General features: G+C 40.6%; 1 protein-coding gene across 6 annotated transcripts in view; it reads right to left on the reverse strand.

Moving 5' to 3' along the window:
* ARAP2 (ArfGAP with RhoGAP domain, ankyrin repeat and PH domain 2) overlaps nt 1-20,270 on the reverse strand; it is a 402,708-nt gene that overhangs the window by 70,944 nt on the left and 311,494 nt on the right. For all 6 annotated transcript variants that reach the window (XR_012775490.1, XM_075499897.1, XM_075499898.1 and 3 more), the window contains 4 exons: nt 3,154-3,269; nt 1,750-1,949; nt 908-993; nt 35-217 (listed from right to left, as the gene is read on the reverse strand). Coding sequence is in view for 5 of the 6 variants with exons in the window: in XM_075499897.1 (XP_075356012.1) it covers nt 35-217; nt 908-993; nt 1,750-1,949; nt 3,154-3,269 (585 nt within the window). In the remaining variant the exon portion in view is untranslated. The remainder of the gene's footprint in view (nt 1-34; nt 218-907; nt 994-1,749; nt 1,950-3,153; nt 3,270-20,270) is intronic.

A 20,270-nucleotide genomic window follows, 5' to 3' on the forward strand; every position in this document is an offset into this window, starting at 1 on the left:
TACAAAAGGTATGGCTTACCCTTTCTAGTATTACCTTATTTAACTGTTCCTTGGTTTTGTAGACAAAAGGTGCTTTCCTGAATTTTCCCTCTTTGTATTTTTGTGTAATGAATGCTATCCTTTTTTCTGCAGGAGCATCCATATGCAGCTCTTCATCTGGAGGAAGATTTCCTGCCCAAAAACTGTTTGCCCTCTTATTTCCAATGATGATAAAGAGCTGGATGAGGTACAAGAAAAAAAACAAGCAAAACAGCACAAAGGATATGAAGCTAGCCTCTAAATAGTTTTCAGCTGCTAAAAGTTGAAAAAAAAAGTTATTAAAGACAGGAAAATTGCCTGCAGGAGATGAAATGAAAGCCTCTCTCAGTCACTGCTTATGGTCATCTATAAATGAATAATGAAGCCTGTAATCATCATTTACCATCAATGGCAACTAAGCTTTACAAGGTTAACCAGTTATAATATTTCAATACATATTAGAAAATACCAGTAAAAGGTCAGAGAAGACTAGCATATGTTTTAAAGAAAACACTGATGACTCATCCCTCTCTGTCAGCACCCCTTTTTAACACCCCAAACAACTAAACTGGTAGTGAGAAGTTTCCTTTCTTTTCCCCTTCCCAGTATTGCCTATCGTGATTGCTCTCCAAAAGCATTTTCTTTCTTTCTCTCCCCAAAAACTAGATGCTTGGAGAAATACTAAGAGAAATTGGATAGATAGTTATCAAAACAAACGAGTATTTTGAATGACACAAAGGTATATTATACCCAGAGACATCAAGTTTACTCTAACAGCAGCATGTTATTTAGCAGCTAATATGTTCAGTTTTCTTGTGAGTAAAGCAATAAAGAACATTCATACAGTAGTTTTCAAGATGGAACAAAGAGTTAGAATATCACTACATACCTCAATAAGTTCATTGCTCCAAATGCTTGCATCCATTTTCAGACTCCGGACCTTTGAATCTCTTGGTCCTAAAGATCTGTGCTGTCCTGAAAATCCAAGGGTATTTTAACTTAATGAAAGCACTTAAACTGGGTTTCTCTTCTGCTGATGTAACAAAAATATTTAATGAAGACAGATTTATTCTAATTGCTATTTCTAAAAAAGGCTGGGTTTGACATTTGAATATAAAATAAAAGCACAAAAAAAAAACCCAAAATTTTTTTTTTTTTAAAAAAGTGGATTGCATTTGATAGTAATGAATATACAAAGTAGGCTGTCTGATGTAGAATACTTTTGGGAGGGTTTCTTTTGAAAGAAAGCCTAGAGTTATAAACTATTTTCCTGAATCTACTGCTTAAGCACATATTTAAATATAAAAAATGATAGAACTAGATTTTTAGTAGTATCTGAAAAAGCTATCCCTATTAACAGTAAAATATGCCCTGATGTAATAGAACTAATTCCCCAAATTTATACACTGAAAATTGTTATCCTTTGGCATCCAGCCCTGCAAAAGCCAGCCATTTCCCACAAAGTGCTAGTGTGTCTTAATTTCCACTAATTGTGAAGGATTATTCATCTGAAGGAAACCAATCACTTTACAGACCTGTCATTTATGCATGGAAGTGCTTTAGAATAAGGATGACCTTGGTATTAAAAAAAAAGTTACATTCACTTTTTGTTTGTCAAAACTTTCACAAGGATGGCACTGTAAAAATAAAAAAAGCTAATTCAAGGACATACACATATATGCAAATATGACATTTTTCAGAACCCGCACAGCCTGTCATTAATTACTGTACCTGCGCACTTCTTACAAATGACAACACAGAGATTGATGGATGCCCAGTCAGGACTGGGAGCTTTACAGTCAGCACAGCTCCTGTTGGACTCATTGAACCAAATCTTCTCAGCTACTTCATAATCAGACAGAGTTTCTGCTATCGATTGCTGCAGTACTTCAATCCAGTCTTGTTTCTCTCTTTCCGACTCTGCTGTAAAGCTGAAACAATTGACTTTTCTGTGTTATTGATCTTTATTTTAAAGCCCAATTAAACATAGTCTGTAGTCTCTCATTTATTACATTTACACTCAAAATCACAGTCAAAAAGTCTTCCCCTACACAGATATAAATACTAAGATGGAATGTATTATTTTGTATTTTTAGTCAATGAAAACTCCCTCTGTTTTTGTGTTCAGTTTTCAACAAAACCACTACTAGCATGAGCTACATAGCTTTTGTAACGTTCAAGTTATGTTACTTTAAATCTTTCTTAAGTAACGCTCAACTCGAGTTACTTTCAATCTTTTTATGTTACCACATACCAAACTTAAAACCTGAACTTTAACAGAAGCATAGAATGACCTAAGGAAACATGGAGAGTTCCTGAGGAGTAAAAATGGACTTGCTAACTACAACAGCCAAAAAAAATGCTTTTCCTTTAAATTGATCTTTTTGAAAAATATAAATAATAATAAGCAAACACCAACATGGTGATGTCTTAGAGAAATTCAAACTACCTATCTACCAACTAGCCACAGATTCAAATCACTGATCAAGACTAATTTACCTGCTACTTTAATCAACTGAGAATGAAAGGAAATTCTTTGCTAATATTTAGTGAGCCCAGGAGAATGAAGGGATTTCCTCTTCTTTTGCATTACTGAGATTTCATTTAAGAAACACTACAACACTTAACAAAAGGCTTTTAGTAGCGTATACTTTTATTTTCTTAAAAGTCATTACAAGTCACAGCATCAGCTGAAGTGAAACTTTCTACTGATTTCAATGGAGGATTTCTACAAGGGATGGCACTCGATTGATTCTTTTCGTTTCGAATAAAATGCTTAAAATTAAATGGATGCAGCATTATTTCACTACTGCAGTTTATTATTCTTTAAGATGGAGCCAAGTTGTTAAAGTGACGGGGGTTTTTTTCCTTCTGCCCTTGCACAGAAAGAACAAAGAAAACAACATAAAAATATAAATCTGTGGGCACAGGATGTCTAGTCAGGGAGGTAACAGATGAAGCACACAGCTACACAAAGGAAAGAAAATCCTTCTGTTTTTAAAAAAATGCTCAGCATTCTTAATAAAAACATTACCTTTTCATCCAAACTAGGTAAATCACTGGAGTATGAAGCAAGTATTTCTTTAGTGTGTTAGTTAGTTGTATACTTTGTAGTGTAAATATTAAAGTTCTCACCTAAAGCTTTTATAAGGAGTAATTATTTCAAAAGATTGCTTTGCAGTCCGATCCACTTGTTTTACATTGGCCACGTTCATAGGAATTAAAGTGATACCAAATCCTGTCTTAAAATCCTATGGAAAAGACAATAAAAGTTCAGGCTTTTATAATTCAAGAATCAAACATGTATAGAACAATTACATCAGCATGGTCCAAAAACCCAAGGTCAGTAATATACATTTTGGCCACAACATGCAAGCTTCTTCCAATTCATCAATGGATAAATAAACCTATACTAAATTTTGTCCAAACACTATGCTTCTAATTGCTAGAATGATCTTACTTGATAGTTAGTGGAAGAAAAAACGCACACTGTAACTATTAATAAAGGAAAGAAAAGGTTAAGTAACAGATTGCATTAAAATGTGGATCCAAAACTATGGAAATATCTAGCTTAAATGATGCTTTAGTGACTAAACAATGTTTATACATCTAAATTCTTCTCGTTAACAGCAGTTTTGCGTGCTTTCAAACAGACTGTTTTAACAAAATAAAATATGTATGAAATTATTTCTTAAACCTTTGGTTGCTCATGCTTCTGATGTAATACATGAACTAAACATGTCAAACATGTCTTTGAAAAAAAGTCCTATACAGCAGCTAAAATAAACAAGGGGTTATCTGTGACTCAGTTACAAATGCTAAGCATTTTTGCCTTAAACCAAGAAAAATTATTTTTTTCCCCTGCCCCATGGAACAATGTACTTAAAATAAAAATCAATCTTACATTAACATAGTTGGGAAATAAAGCGTTCAGTGAGCTCTTGTGAGGCTCTCTCAAATGCATGCATTTTGGAAACACCGATAGGCACGTACATTATTTCTGATCTACTCGGAACACCATCAGTATCTTCTTAAACTGATTTAGATGTTCATCTAATGGCAGTCACTTTCACAAGTTTAATTTCTGGAAATACTAACATGCTTCTTGGAAACAGTAAATGCATCAGAAACAAAAAACAAACTACATCACCCAATCAAAAAGCCAAATCCACATACCTTACCATCTGCAAGGTGTTCACTAAGTTACGTCTCACATAACAAGTAGTTAGGTATGGGCTGATAAAAACACAAGCACTGGAGGGGAAAAGCTTCAGAGTTACCTGTGCAGAGGGGACTGTTTTTCTAGTAAATACGTATTTAAACCTGCATCACTGACAGTGATGTTGCTCTTCATAAGATTTTCATAATCTTATGAAGTTGCTCTTCATAAGATTTTCAAATTTTGTGAGCATTAAAGCTCACATGGAGAAGATACTTCACAAAACCCTCTTCACTTCATTCCCTTATTTCAGGTATGAGCAAATAAAAATATCATTTTAGCCATGATTGATAAGGCTAAATCTGACATAACACGCACACATGGGTCTAGGCACAAGCGGAAGTATTAATTATATCACATTAGGGTAACAAAAGGGCATTGCAGACAATTATGCCCCAAAAGGCATTTGGGGCAATGGAAAGTGTCCATTTTAAGCCAAAATTTTTAAAATGCCATTAATTTCCACTAATTAAACATAGTGTGGGATAAGTCAGCTCATGTTTCCTTGCAAGACTTCTTAAGAATTTTTTGATTATTTTTTTTTTAACCTTCTGTTACCTTTGACAGTAACAGTGTGGAACCCAGGTGTGGATTTCAGCGCAAACCTTTATAAAAAGTAGTAACTTTTCAACAAGTGCCCTGGCTTAGCCACTCCTCATATAATATATTTTTTAATATTTCTACCTTCCTTCTACGCTCGTATCCTGTAACATTGACATTTTCATTCTCCCACCTCGTCTTCAGCCCCCATCCCATTTTCCTATAAATCAATGGTTTTCATACTGACTTATCTGCCATAGAAGAGAGCAGAGAGTTCTGTGAAGCCTATACAGTCCCTAATTCATCCTCAAAGATCATTTCTATGGGAAAGTAGTGGGCAGAATAATCTCTTTTCAAGTATGAACTTGACAGCATGCTCTGTAGCAGGGAAGCATTCTTAAAGTCAGACATCACCATTGAGAAAAACAGAAGCATGAAACAGAGGGTAAAAAAAAGTATTGAGGATAGCAAAATACTACAATTTTATTTCTATTAGCAGCAATGCCTTAAATCAAATGAGCAAAATGAAAAAAATAACCTTTAACTTTCTAGAATTAAGTGGTTTGCACTTCTGAGATGTAAATTGGATGCCAGTTTAATTTCCTGGTTTTAATTATTTCAAATAATTGGTCTTAAGTTGTCCTTAAAGGACAGGTAACGAGACTATACTTGTACCTGAACAACACTGCAAAGCATTCTTTATTTATTAAATAACAGCTGAATGAACGCCAGAAACCGTGGTTAAAAGGAGTTCAATATACTCTTAGGTCCACATTAGAATTTACTGAAGGTAAATATTGAGTAATGAAGACGACTAAAATAATAACTACCATATTGAGCCAGATCAAAAGTTCACCTAGTACAGTAGCTTCCCTTTAAACACTTGCTACTGGCAACTGTCATAAAAAGAACATAAATATGAAAACGTACATTCTCATCTTCCCAAATAAACTTCCAGCAATCCAAGGACTTACAGCTTGGAAAGTCCCTGAAAAAAGAGATGCAGGCAAGCCACCACACTAGCCATTAACTGCCACATTCTAAAGGAATTTAAACAAATTCATGCTTTGAGGCCTCCGCAGCACCCTACTTCATAAATTTCCGAAATACTAATTGTGCAAGTAAGTAGTTCCTTTTGTGCATGTATGTTGGGTTTGGTTTTTTTTTCTCCTGGTAACTGAGAATTTCATTACATGACGTTACAGAAAAGAAACAGTAACTAAACTTTATTCATCTATGTATTCCATACCATTCCTTCTTGAAAATGTCTATCCTGTATTTCCTTCAGTCTCTTCTTTTCTATGCCTTCAAATACTGTCATGGTTTAACCCCAGCCAGCAACTAAGCACCACGCAGCCACTTGTTCGCTCCCTTCCCCCCACAGTGGGATGGGGGAGAGAATCGGAAGAGTAAAAGTGAGAACACTTATGGGTTGAGATAAGAACAGTTTAATAATTGAAACAAAATATAATAATAAATTGTAATGAAAAGGAAAATAACAAAAGAGAGAGAAATAAAACCCAAGACAGACAAGTGATGCAAATGAAAAACAATTCCTCACCACCAACCGACCGATGCCCAGCCGGTCGCCGAGCAGCAGCCCCCCAGCCAGCCTTCCCCAAGTTTCTGTACTGAGCATGACACCATATGGTATGGAATAGCCCTTTGGCCAGTTTGGGTCAGCTGTCCTGGCTGTGCCCCCTCCCAGCTTCTTCTGCATCTCCAGCCCTCTCCGTCAGTAGAGCATGAGAAGCTGAAAAGTCCTCGACTTAGTGTAACAACTTAGCAACAACTAAAACATCAGTGTGTTATCAAAATTATTCTCATACTGAAATCCAAAGCACAGCACTATACCCGCTACTAGGAAGAAAATTAACCCTATCCCAGCTGAAACCAGGACAGTATCCACCCCTTATTCTATACCATCTATGTCAAGCCCAGGTCCCACACTTTCCAATACATCCCAATTAATCACCACCACCTTTCCTGTCTTTTCATATATACACACAGAGATATCATTCCCTTGGTCTATGGGCCATCCCTCTAAAATGTCCGTTGGGCTCATTTAGTCCATGACTTTGGGCTCCATCTGTCGTAACAGTCCTTGAGGGCAGGAGAAGTGGTGTGTGGTGTTGGATTGTTGCATGATGAAGCCAGTTCTGCTTCCATCACCACTGCACTTGTCCGGTTCTATCATCACTGCACTTTGCTCCGTTTTCATCAAAGTTCATTCTTCATTAATCTGGGTGATTCTTACTGTAATACTGTTGATATGGCATATAGCAACCATAAAAGTGATGCCATACAGTATTACATAGCAACTAACATCATACAATTCAGTTCATTGGCTATTTTCACCCAAAATCAAATCACCTTGAGGCACACATTGGAATTCCCCATCCTTGCATCACCCACCAAGTGCGTCCAGGTCCTTGAGCAAAAGCAGTCCCACAAATGGGCTTGCCTTTGCCCGAGGCAGGAGTAACCCAGACTGTCTTCCCCAGCGTATTTTTTACGTGCACTACAGGGACTTTATCCCCTTCTACAGTACATAAAAGTTTTGATTGGGCAGGACCAGCTCGACTGACAGATCCCCTAGCGTTGACTAACCAGGTGGCCTTTGGTGAATACGTATCCCAATGTTTGAATGTCCCACCACCCATTGCTCGCAGTGCAGTCTTTAACAGCCCATTGTATCGTTTGATTTTCCCGGAGCCTGGTACATGATAGGAGATGTGATATACCCACTCAAGGCCATGCTCTTTGGGCAAGGTGTCTATGAGGTTGTTTCAGAAATGAGTCCCATTGTCTGACTCAATTCTTTCTGGGGTTCCATGTCACCACAGGACTTGCTTTTCAAGGCCCAGGATGGTGTTCCGGGCAGTGGCATGGGGCACAGGATATGTTTCCAGCCATCCGGTGGTTGCTGCCACCATTGTAAGCACATGGCGCTTGCCTTGGCGGGTTTGTGGGAGTGTGATATAATCGATCTGCCAGGCCTCCCCATATTTCTATTTTAGGCATTGTCCTCCATACCAGAGAGGCTTTAACCGCTTGGCTTGTTTGATTGCAGCGCATGTTTCACATTCATGGATAACCTGTGCAATATTGTCCATGGTCAAGTCCACCCCTCGATCATGTGCCCATCTGTATGTTGCATCTCTTCCTTGATGGCCTGAGGTGTCATGGGCCCACTGAACCAGAAATAATTCACCCTTATGTTGCCAGTCCAGGTCTACCTGAGCCACTTCAGTCTTAGCAGCCTGATCCACCTGCTGGCTGTTTTCATGTTCTTCAGTGGCCCAACTCTTGGGTACGTGAGCATCTATGTGACGTACTTTTACAGCCAGGTTCTCTACACAGGCAGCAATATCTTGCCACAGTGCTGCAGCCCAGGTGGGTTTGCCTCTGCGCTGCCAATTGTTCTGCTTCCATTGCTGCAACCACCCCCACAGGGCATTTGCCACCATCCATGAGTCAGTATAGACAGGGCACTGGCCATTTTTTCTCAGTCGGCAATGTCTAAAGCCAGCTGGATGGCCTTTACTTCTGCAGATTGGCTCGATTCACCGTCTCCTTCAGCGCTTTCTGCAACTTGTCATGTAGGACTCCATACAGCACCTTTCCATCTCCAATGTTTTCCTACAATAGGACAGGACCCATCACCGAACAGGGCGTATTGCTTCTCATTTTCTGGTAGTTTATTATACAGTGGGACCTCCTCAGCACGCATCACCTCCTCCTCTGGCGATATTCTGAAATCTTTGCCTTCTGGCCAGTCCATGATCACTTCCAAGATTCCTGGGTGACTGGGGTTTCCTATTCAAGCCCGTTGTGTGATCGGTGAGATGCACTTACTCCACGTAGCATCAGCTGCATGATGCGTAGAGGGGACCCTCCCTTTGAACATCCAGCCCAGCACCGGCAGTCGGGGTGCCAGGAGGAGTTGTGCTTCAGTACCAACGACTTCTGAAGCAGCTCGAACCCCTTCATGTGCTGCCAATATCTCTTTTTCAGTTGGAGTATAGCAGGCCTCGGATGCTCTGTATCCCCCACTCCAAAACCCTAGGGGTCGACCTCAAATCTCCCCTGGTGCTTTCTGCCAGAGGCTCCAGGTAGGGCCATTCTCCCCGGCTGTCATGTAGAGCGCATTTTTTACATCTTGTCCTGTCCAGACTGGCCCAAGGGCTACTGCATGAACTATCTCCCATTTAATTTGTTCAAAGGCTTGTCGTTGCTCAGGGCCCCATTCAAAATCATTCTTCTTCCAGGTCACTTGATAGAGAGGGCTTATGATCAGACTGTAATTAGGAATAGGCATTCTCCAAAAACCCACACCACCTAAGAAAGCTTGTGTTTCCTTTTTGCTAGGTGGAGACATGGCTGTTATTTTGTTGATCACATCCATTGGGATCTGACGACGTCCATCTTGCCATTTTATTCCTAAAAACTGGATCTCCTGGGCAGGTCCCTTGACCTTACTTTGTTTTAGGGCAAAACCAGCTTTCCGGAGGATTTGGACTATTGTCTTCCCTTTCTCAAAAACTTCTTCTGCTGTGTTGCCCCACACGATAACGTCATCAATGTATTGCAGATGTTCTGGAACTTCACCCTGTTCCAGTGCTGTCTGGATCAGTCCATGGCAAATGGTGGGGCTGTTTCCACCCCTGGGGCAGTCGATTCCAGTGTACTGAACACCCCTCCAAGTGAAAGCAAACTGTGGCCTGCACTCTGCTGCCAAAGGGATTGAGAAGAACGCATTAGCGATATCAGCTGTGGCATACCACTTGGCTGCCTTTGACTCCAGTTCATATTGCAGTTCCAGCATGTCCTGCACAGCAGCACTCAGCAGCAGCGTGACTTCATTCAGGCCACGATAGTCTACTGTTAGTCCCCACTCTCCATTAGACTTTCGCACTGGCCATATGGGACTGTTGAAAGGTGAACGAGTCTTGCTGATCACTCCTTGGCTCTCCAGTTGACGAATCAGCTTATGGATGGGAATCAGGGAGTCTCGGTTGGTGCAATGTTGCTGTCAATGTACCACTGTGGTAGCGATCGGCACCTGTTGTTCTTCAACCCTCAGCAACCCCACAACAGAAGGGTCCTCCAAAAGACCAGGTCAGGGAGGCAGCTGTTTAGTCTCCTCCGTCTCCAAGGCAGCTATACCAACAGCCCACCAGTTCCTTTTGGGTCCTTGAAATATCCTCTCCTGAGGCAGTCTATGCCAAGGATGCACAGAGCCTCTGGGCCAGTCACAATGGGGTGCTTTTGCCACTCATTCCCAGTTAGGCTCACTTCGGCCTCCAGTCCAGTTAGCTGTTGGGATCCCCCTGTCACTCCAGAAATACAGATGGGTTCTGCCCCTGTATAGCTTGATGGCACTAGGGGACACTGTGCACCAGTGCCTACCAGAGCCTTATACTCCTGTGGGTCTGATGTGCCAGGCCATCGAATCCACACAGTCCAGTAAACCCGGTTGTCCCTTTCCTCCACCTGGCTGGAGGCAGGGCCCCTCTAATCCTGGTCATAATATTCACTACTGACTTCTTGTGAATACGAATCAGAAGTCCCTTCATTAAGATCAGCCCTTCTACTCTGTCTGGGGAACTGGAGACTGGAGCAGCGATTTTCCTGGAAGAACCCCCTTGTGTGATTGTTTTTCCTTGCAACTCACGTACCCGTGCCTCTAGGGTGGAGGTAGGTTTTCCATCCCACTTCCTCATGTCCTCTCCGTGGTCACACAGGTAAAACCACAGGGTGCCCCATGGTGTGTACCCTCTATATCCTCTCTCTTGAGCAGAGGAACGCTTACTCCTAATAGCTGAGATGCTGGTCCATACAGGGGGGACTAGGATCTATCCTCCTTGAGTTGCTGGACCAGTTTCTCCATAGCCAAGATGAGGGGGGAAGACAGACTTTCTTCATATTGCCGGAGTTGGCCAATTCATCCACCATTCATTCCTCTCCATCTTTCCAGGTCATTACTGCCAACGAGTTGGCATACAACAACGGTGTGCTCCATACCAGCTTCCAGCACAAGGGTTGTGTGCACTTGGCTTCATCTGGACCTTCGGATAACTGCTCGTTGTCCAAGTCACCATAAATCACCTCCAGCACAGCTAATTCCCTCAGATACTGGATACCTCTCTCCATGGTGGTCCATTTGCTTGGGTGACATATAGCATCTTCCTTGAAGGGATACCTTGCCGTCACGCCTGACAGGAGTTACCTCCAGAGGCCGAGGAACTGTGCCCCTTTTCCAATCAATGCCCCCTTCCCTAGAAAGGGATCCCAGCTGCTTGGCTTCCTTACCCTCTAATTCCAGGCTACTGGCCCCATTATCCCAGCATCGGAGCAGCCAGGTGACAATGTGCTCGCCTGGATGACAACTGAAATCTCGCAGCTCACTCAGCAATAGAGACTGGGTGGTTGTCATCTTGTTTATGAGTTCTTCCTCTCCCTCCAAGGAAGAGGAGGAACCCTCCTGCCAAGTTCTTCCTCGGGGGGAAGCGGGGAATTCTTCCTCTTCCTTCTCCTGTTCTTGTAATGGCCCTGCTTTACAGCAGTCTGCCTCTTTGCTGGCAGGACAGGATGCTTCTTCCTCCTGCTCCCTCTTAGGAGGACCTTCTTCATCCCTTTCTAAACGAGCTGACTTTCCCTTCCAAGAGTTCTTCTTGTGTATAGGGGCAACTGATACCGGCAGGGGTTGGTTCTCTGGTTCAGCCGCAGTGCCTGTCGCAGGGATTGGAGTAGCCACAGTGCCTGTTGCCAGGGTTGGAGTAGCTGCAGTGCCTGTCATTTTGCCGTCAGATCCAGAGACCTTCTCTTCCCCCTGAGGGTACTGAAGAGTGCTGAACAGGGCTCGGTAGGCATGGGCCAGGCCCCAGCACCTGGCAGTGATTTGTGTCTCCCTAGAATTGCCAGGATGACTGCATACTTTTTCCAAATATTCTCCTAATTTTTCAGGATGCTGCACTTGTTGAGGCGTGAAGTTCCAAAACACTGGGGTGACCACCGTCCTAGGCATCTGCCCATGCTATCCCACACACCCTGCCACGCGTAACTACAGAGCCTCAGGGCAGATCTCTGGGTGGTATTCTTAAATAGTTGTTTGACCCTAAACAAGGCCTGAAACACATTCAGGAGACAGCAATAGGAACATGCTGGTTTGAACATCCTAAGGATATTCACAGTTCTCAAGAGCTATTGTAACTAGCCTGGAGGAGAAGGGGAAGGTGAAGGGAGGTGTCTCCCCGTAGTTTGGCTCTCTGAGGAGAAGAGGTAAAAAGTGTAATTATTAATAGTTTCTGTGAGATTAATGGCTCTGAAGTACGGGAATGACAGCCGTGCTGAGTACAATCTCACGACCAAGAATGTTATCATACCATAAGCCAGCGTTACACAGTACAGCAAAGCAGTAACTTTCATCACCTCTGGGAGCTGGATTAACAGCACCACAGGGAGAGCGCGCGGCAAGAAAGGTGTGACAGAACACAGCTCTGAGAACAAGCACAACAACTCTGAGAGCAAAGGAATCAACTTTCTGGCCAGCGGCTATCAAACCAACATAATGAATGCTTATCACAAATTTCTTCTAACATGCTCTGGTCAGACCTGTCGTTGTCTCACCCTTTGGTGCCCCACAGGTTGTCGTGGTTTAAACCCAGTCGGCAACTAAGCACCACGCAGCCGCTCACTCGCTCCCTTCCCCACAGTGGTATGGGGAAGAGAACTGGAAGAGTAAAAGTGAGAACACTTATGGGTTGAGATAAGAACATTTTAATAATTGAAATACAATATAATAATAATAATTTTAGAAATTGTAATGAAAAGGAAAATAACAAAAAAGAGAGAAATAAAGCCCAAGACAGACAAGTGATGCAAATGAAAAACAATTGCTCACCATCAACTGACCGATGTCCAGCCGGTCGCCGAGCAGCAGCCCCCCAGCCAGCTTTCCCCAAGTTTCTGTACTGAGCATGACACCATATGGTATGGAATAGCCCTTTGGCCAGCTGGGGTCAGCTGTCCTGGCTGTGCCCCCTCCCAGCTTCTTCTGCATCTCCAGCCCTCTCCGTCAGTAGAGCATGGGAAGCTGAGAAGTCCTTGATTTGGTGTAAGCACTACTTAGCAACAACTAAAACGTCAGTGTGTTATCAACATTATTCTCATACTAAATCCAAAGCACAGCACTATACCCACTACTAGGAAGAAAAATAACTCCATCCCAGCCAAAACCAGGACAAACAGCTAGCTGCGCCCACTTTCCTTGGAGCAAAAAGGGAGCAGGCTGCACGGAAGCACCCTGCAGGCCAAAGATCACATCCATTTATGTCCATTAAGACAGACACCAAACTTTGTTGTACTGAACTTAAGAATGCAGAACTAAGAAAGCACTCTAGAAATGAAATGCATTAATTTTAAAGTCTTTAGCTTTAGCAGGAGCACCAACCCTCCAAAATCTGCACATCTATCCAGTGTATGAATAATCCCCCTGAAGAGAGAATAACTATTACCATGTTTTAAATTCAGCAAGTGCATAACAACTTACAGTACTGAATTTCAGTGTGAGGAATGTCAGAAAGGTTAAGAAATTAGAAGTGAGGAATATACTTTTCAGAACTGAAGGTGGTGGCAAATTAACCAATTTCATTGGTACATTAGAGTGAAGTTATTTCTGTAATGGTCCAAACAAACTCTTTACGGTAACTATACAACCAGGCATAAACCAGGCGTTGTGAGCGACAGGTACACTGGAATCTAATTTTCATGATTCAGAATTATATGCTTTCAGGAGTGCAGTCTTGTTCTCTCCTTCAGAAACAGAAGTGGGAATTGGTACAGGGAAGAAAGAAATGCTCCACTTGGAAAGATAAATCCATTCACTCTGAGTGCACAAGAGGACAATAGGGCCATTCAAGCACTATACAAAATGTACTGACAGCAAGACCAAGCAGTATCTTTTCAAAATAAAAATTGTCTTACTTCTACAGACCAAAAGCTTATTGTTTCAGATAGATTAAACTGTGTTAGACTTTCTGATGAAAGAAAAGTTTAAGATTCAAAAACGGACCGAGAGAGCTGTTTTGATTATTTTTTTTTAAATATAAATATGTCCTAAATGTCTATATTTATACTATCTTCATGAATTTGAAGAAAGGTTGAAAAATGGATTGACAATAAGAACTTTTTTTAAAAAAGAACAAATTCTTTACAGATATAATGATAGATCAAAAGTATTCACTAAACAGCACAGTTAACTGAAAGCTAAAAATACTAATCGGGGAAAGTAGTTAACTATGAGATGAGTACTGGCTTTCTGGTAAGCTGTTATCCCTTCCGGAAGGGGGAATGATTATAATGTGTGAGTCCCACTGACATTATCACCCTGTCTGAAAAAGACATAACCTATGAAAACCTGTCATCTATATATAAAAACTGTGATGTTATATACCTTTTTTTAAACATACCTTTAACGTGTATCTATAAAGTGCATATCACTGTAAAAAATTGTTTTCTCTGTTATGTATTACCTTTTCATAGGCAAAAGCTACCCTGAGACAGGCTTTACTAACCTTTCTTCAATTCTATTCTGGATGAAATTCAAGGAGCTTCAAAATAATGTATCACCACTGTTTTACAGACACAGAAATAAACACCAAGGTTAGGGAAAACAAGTACATGTATGAATAAAATCATGCAGCTACATCTAAACAAGTCTAATTTTCAGAGTTGCTGAACACATAACTTTTGTTATGTTGTCTTAAAAAGACAGGCCTAGGCATCTTTATGGAATTCTTAAACAAACCTGTAATCAGAGGCTGAATCTTGTGGCTCTCAGTTAATGAGCAGACCTTCTCTACAAAACTACTCCTCCCTGGAAATTATAATACTTTTTCTTTCTTTTTTGGTTTTTGTTTTTTTGTTTGTTTGTTTGTTTTTTCCTCTTGCACTCCGTTTTGCACTAGTAACACTTGGGCTGGCATTCTTGTTGGTTTAGTCAAACAAAAACTCATCTGAACACAGGAGTTCTAAAGCTGCTGCTTGTGCTCCTCAGCTTTTACTGTTTAAGCAGTTATAATCATGTCTTTGGATGCGCTGTCTTCTATGAATCTAACATTACTCCCACTATATATAAAGTTGATTAAAAAAAAAAAATTGTCTCAGGAAGACACCTCGGAAAAACCTAACAAAAAACCCCAACCACAATTATAAGTTTACCCTTACCCCTCACATAAAAATTCTTGGAAATCCCAAGTTTTATTTTAAAGGTTAACTAGCTCTATTATTTTCACTTTAGAAATATCAGTCCATATTTTATCTCAGTTTTTTGCTGGAGGACTAAGGGGATAACAGCAACAGCAGAGAAAAAGGAAAATTACTGCCATGATTTCAAAAGAATATATTTCTACATACATGCACACATGCTTATACATACATATGTAAAGATATATCCGTAGCATATTTTGAAGTACAGAAAGTACAGAAGTACAGAACTCTGAAGTACAGAAATGGTACTGGTGTATGCTGGGAGCATAGCGCTTTTGGAAATTGCTACATCAACTGAGTATTCTCACTGCATATCGGTTTCCTTTCTGTGAACTAAGAGATCACGGTCCCCTTGCTTTTTTTGTCTTTGGCTGTCAGATCTTGAGGTCATGCAATACTTAAGGGTGTGTGCGCACAGATACACACCCACATATATAATAAGGCCCCAATAATGGTAAGAGGGACCAGATAATACAGGAAAAATATACTACATATAAACATATATATAGACACACATATGTATATGTGTGTGTGTTTATCTATGCACACGTTTGTTTTGGGTTTTGTTTTTTTTTTAACATCCATATTTCTTACCATCCTACCATTAATTTACAAAAGGCCCATCCATATTTCTGACACGACTCTTGTCCTACTGCCCGTACACAGAAGGTTCTTGACCTTTAATCACAATATCTCTGATCAGAGTTCCAAAATACGACCTTACATGTTTCCTTGAATTTACCTTTGCTATTTGCAATAGCTCTTTAGGTTTACTTTGGGGAAGCTACCATGAAGTTCGTGACAATTAGACTAAGACTTATTTCTGAAAGATCTGAGAATTCCCTTAACAATTTAACATGATTTAGACTTTTCCTTCATTCTAGCCCCATGGCATTTGATTCCCTTCAAACAACAAAATTATTCCAGAGAGATTAAAAGCCAGTAACTAGAATCCTTCAGATAAAGCAGTCATAGTTTCTCTCCTCTCCTCCTTAATTGGAGGTACCTATTTCAGCCTTTCCAGCTAATAAGGAAGGCTTATTTCTACAACAGAAAGGTGGGAAAAATTAGTTTCCATTTTAATGAAAAATTAAGACATATTTATGTATTAGAGTTTGAGAAACAGTGACTAGTAATGCAGAAATCGCTTTGATGATATTAATTCTATTAGTTCTTCTCCACAAGTTTATATTGGTTTCCTCTCCTTTTAAACTATACTTACGCTTAGCCTCCCCAGTTACCTTTCATCATACTCTTCAAATCTTTAGAGACTTACATCCCTCATCACAGCCTAAAATCTTTTAATATAGATTTTAGGTGATAGTTACATATCATGGGTTGGAATAAAAACCACCATAAGTAAAGACATATGTACTCTCTCTTACAGTCTTCCTAATGAGGTCTCAAAAATGAAACTGCAGCAGTGAAGCATATAGTACATAATTACACACACAAAAAAATGATGTTAAAAGAACATGAAGTTTGCCAACTCAAGCCCTGATGAGCGAGGAGATGCTAGGATTCAAATTGTCTGTGCATGTTAACTCTGAAGGTTCATGCTCATCTGTTATACGTGAGGCAGTCACATCATCATTTTTAGGTTCTTTACTTAGCTAAGCAAAATTCCTGTGTCCCATAATAGAACCACTTGAAAATGATTCGAGTTATTATTGCAAAACATTTTGTAACAACAACCTGACATCCATAATTTTGGAGGCTAAAAAGAAGGAAGAGAGCAAAAGGCGAGAAGGGCCACTTAGATTAGCTCTAGTCAGTGCCATGCAGTAGGCTTGCTTGCAGTGGAGTGTACTGGATATGCTACTGGAGCACATCCCACTCTACATCACTACATTATAAAGAAATCTAGTACATGTACTTTGAGATGGCTCTATGATGAAAGCCAACACATAAGTGGGGACAACTACGAGATTTGTTTCAAAATGCATTCCTGACCAACACTCTAAGGTAGTTACAACCTTAGATGTTATTTTTGACATAAGCTACAAATCTCTTACTGCAGAAGTAATTCAGAATCCTCACTTCAGCAGCTATGTGTGTGTATTTTGCACTATCAATACAATTTTAAATCACTTGATTATGCACCATCAGGCCCATGCCTTGCTTGTTGTACGGGATGGATCTAGGACACATAAAGATGAAAGCCCCTTCCTGTATAGGCTGCAAAATACAAAAAAAAAGGAGGATCACATAATTAAAGTGACTGAATACTATCCTGGAGAGTTAGCTCTTATCTTTGCCTTTGCCAATTTCTACTTAGTGTAAATCAAAAGCCTTAGCATACAGTCATTTCACTGTACATTTTTCATTTCCTAGTACCTGACTTTATGCTCTAGGGTTTGATTTGCAGAACTGCTGAGCAACCGGAACTTCAGCCGAGACCTATGAAAGCAGTATTTTGAGCAGGTGTAGTTTGACAGAAAACTATTCCCTCCCAACTTCCCATAAAAGACAGAGAAAACAAAGAAGGCAAAATATATGGCTATTTGAATCATTCATTCTGTTTCTCAGAACTGTGTGGTCATATGGAGGAGGCAATCATGTTCCTTTACCTAACAGGAACTGATGAAAAATAAATTAATCATTGTTCCTCAAATAGCCAAACACAGCAATTACTGACCATTTCCTCACAGAACGTTCCTTTACCCGTGTCCTGGTTTCAGCTGAGATAGAGTTAATTGTCTTTATAGTGGCTGGTATGGGGCTATGTTTTGGATTTGTGCTGAAAACAGTGTTGATAATACAGAGATGTTTTAGTCGTTGCTGCACTAGTCAAGGACTTTTCAGCTTCCCATGCTCTGCCAGGTGCACAAGGAGCCGGGAGGGGACACAGCCAGGATAGTTGATCCAAACTGACCAAAAGGCTATTCCATACCATATGACATCATGCTCAGTATGTAAAGCTGGGGAAGAAGGAAGGGGGGGACATTCGGAGTGATGGCGTTTGTCTTCCCAAGTAACCATTACGTGTGATGGAGCCCTGCTTTCCTGGAGATGGCTGAACACCTGCCTGCCCATGGTAAGTAGTGAATGAATTCCTTGCTTCGCTTTGCTTGTGTGCACGGCTTTTGCTTTCCCTATTAAACTGTCTTTATCTCAACCCACGAGTTTTCTCACTTTTACTCTTCTGATTCTCTCCCCCATCTCAGCGGGGGGGAGTGAGCGAGCGGCTGCGTGGTGCTTAGTTGCCGGCTGGGGCTAAACCACAACAACCGGTGAAGGATTCTTTCTGTAAGGCACTTTTCAACAGTGTGCAATAAAAAAGGCACAGGTTATTCCATGAAAATAAATTAAAATTATCAAGCAGTTACTAAGTAAAGAATGCACTGAATGAGGTAGTGATCCTATGGAGGAAAATAGCATATTATAGTACCTCCTGCACAGTATTAAATTGTATGGATTGAATTGGATGAAATTAAGGTTTAGCCCAGTTTTCCCATATTTAGAGTGGGTGCGCAAATCCCTACCTAACCCCAAGTAAGTTTTTACTCTAGATAGATGCTTGCCTTCAATCAAATTCAACATAATAGCAGCCACTGAATACCTCAGGTCTTAACAAGATCTAAGGAATGTTAAGTCAGAGCAGAAGACATGGACTTTTAAGTTTCCCCACTCCCCTCCTCTCCAGTCCCCAAAGGAAAGGCTTTAGTGTATGGTCATAGTGAATTAAGACAAGATGATACAATCTGGAAAGAGATGTTCAAAGACAACAGCTACAAATAAATACATACATACACAAATTAAAAGCTGCAATTTCTTAGTCCTCAAAAACAAAGCAAGAAGATGACAACAGACAGGAGAGGAAAAGTTATAATTGCAAATATTCACAAGTTTCTCCCTTGTGCAGAAACATGCTGAGAGGGGGGGGGGGGGGGGGAAACCCATGCTGCAACCATACCTTGCCATTACAAATAATTTGTATGCATGCCATTTAGTGATGGTCCAATAACCTTTTCGTTAGTTCTGAAAAAATTTGTGTGAGCTGTTGCATCAATGCAAGGAACTGAATTCTACATAAACTAGTGCATTTTAACACAAAGCAATTTAAAGCTATTAATGGAAAGTAGAGTTCATGACTTAAAGGTACCACAGTCATTTGCATTGCTGCTTTGGAAAAATACTGAAAGAACTGAATTCTTCAGCTATTCTACAATTCAGAGTTCAGCTGAGGTACAGAAAGTGTGATTCAGACCATACTCTATTCTGCATACACATGCTTTCTTTTTCTTGTCACTCAACATACTAGGAAAGCAACAGTCTCACATGAGGCACGCAAGACAGAACCAAGAATCAAAAGCCAGCTGGTAACACTGCATACAAAACCTGCCTTGCTATCTTCCCAAATACCCTGACAGATACCAAGCAAGAGAGACAAAACTGCTCTCTCTGTTGCCAACCCCAGCCCCCCACGTGAAAGACAAGTGCAGACAAAGCTCCAATTTGAACAATTACGGTAATTCCCTTCCAGCAGGGCTCCTCTGCAGCATGGAGCTCATTCAGAAATCAGCATCTTATTAGCTAGAGAGGCTGAAGCAACTGCAGCCTGCCGGGGCTATGATCTTTACTTTTGCTGCTTCATGAAACATCACGAGATGACATAAAGACGGTGCATCTAAATAAACACGTAAATAAAATTCAAACCCTGTCATGAGCAAGTACAGCCCATATTCAAGGCTTTCACCTTTAGTCTTATTCCAATGGCCATTTCTAACGTTGCCTCATATTAAAAGAGACAATCATGTTCCTTACGATACATAACTCGTAACACATGGAAGATCATGCCATTTCAGAGTTCATTTCCTGCTACTCGCTTCACACATTTTTCACCCCAAAGGGATGTCAGTTTAACACATGCAAAACCTATCATTACCTGAAAATTCCTCAATTTTCCTTTCTTTTATTGCTTGACCCCTTCCACCTGCCTATGATTTTTTTTTCCATTTAGCTGAAACAGGTATCCCTATAGCCACCATCTCAAACTCACACATAGTTTTAAACACTTCCCCTTGTAATGAGCATCCAGAGCACCTCTTGTTGATACAAGGACATTTTTAAACATAGCTATTACTATTAATATTTTAAGTAGCCATCTGGACTCTTCTTTGGAAGTGCTTCGCAACTGGAAACCTTCTTGGAAGATTTATCGAGACTGTTCTCTGGAGACAAGAAGGATATGTGTATTTTAAAAGTACCACGTACAATT

This window comes from Mycteria americana, chromosome 4 (genome assembly GCF_035582795.1).
Source record: "Mycteria americana isolate JAX WOST 10 ecotype Jacksonville Zoo and Gardens chromosome 4, USCA_MyAme_1.0, whole genome shotgun sequence".
Lineage (NCBI taxonomy): Eukaryota > Metazoa > Chordata > Aves > Ciconiiformes > Ciconiidae > Mycteria > Mycteria americana.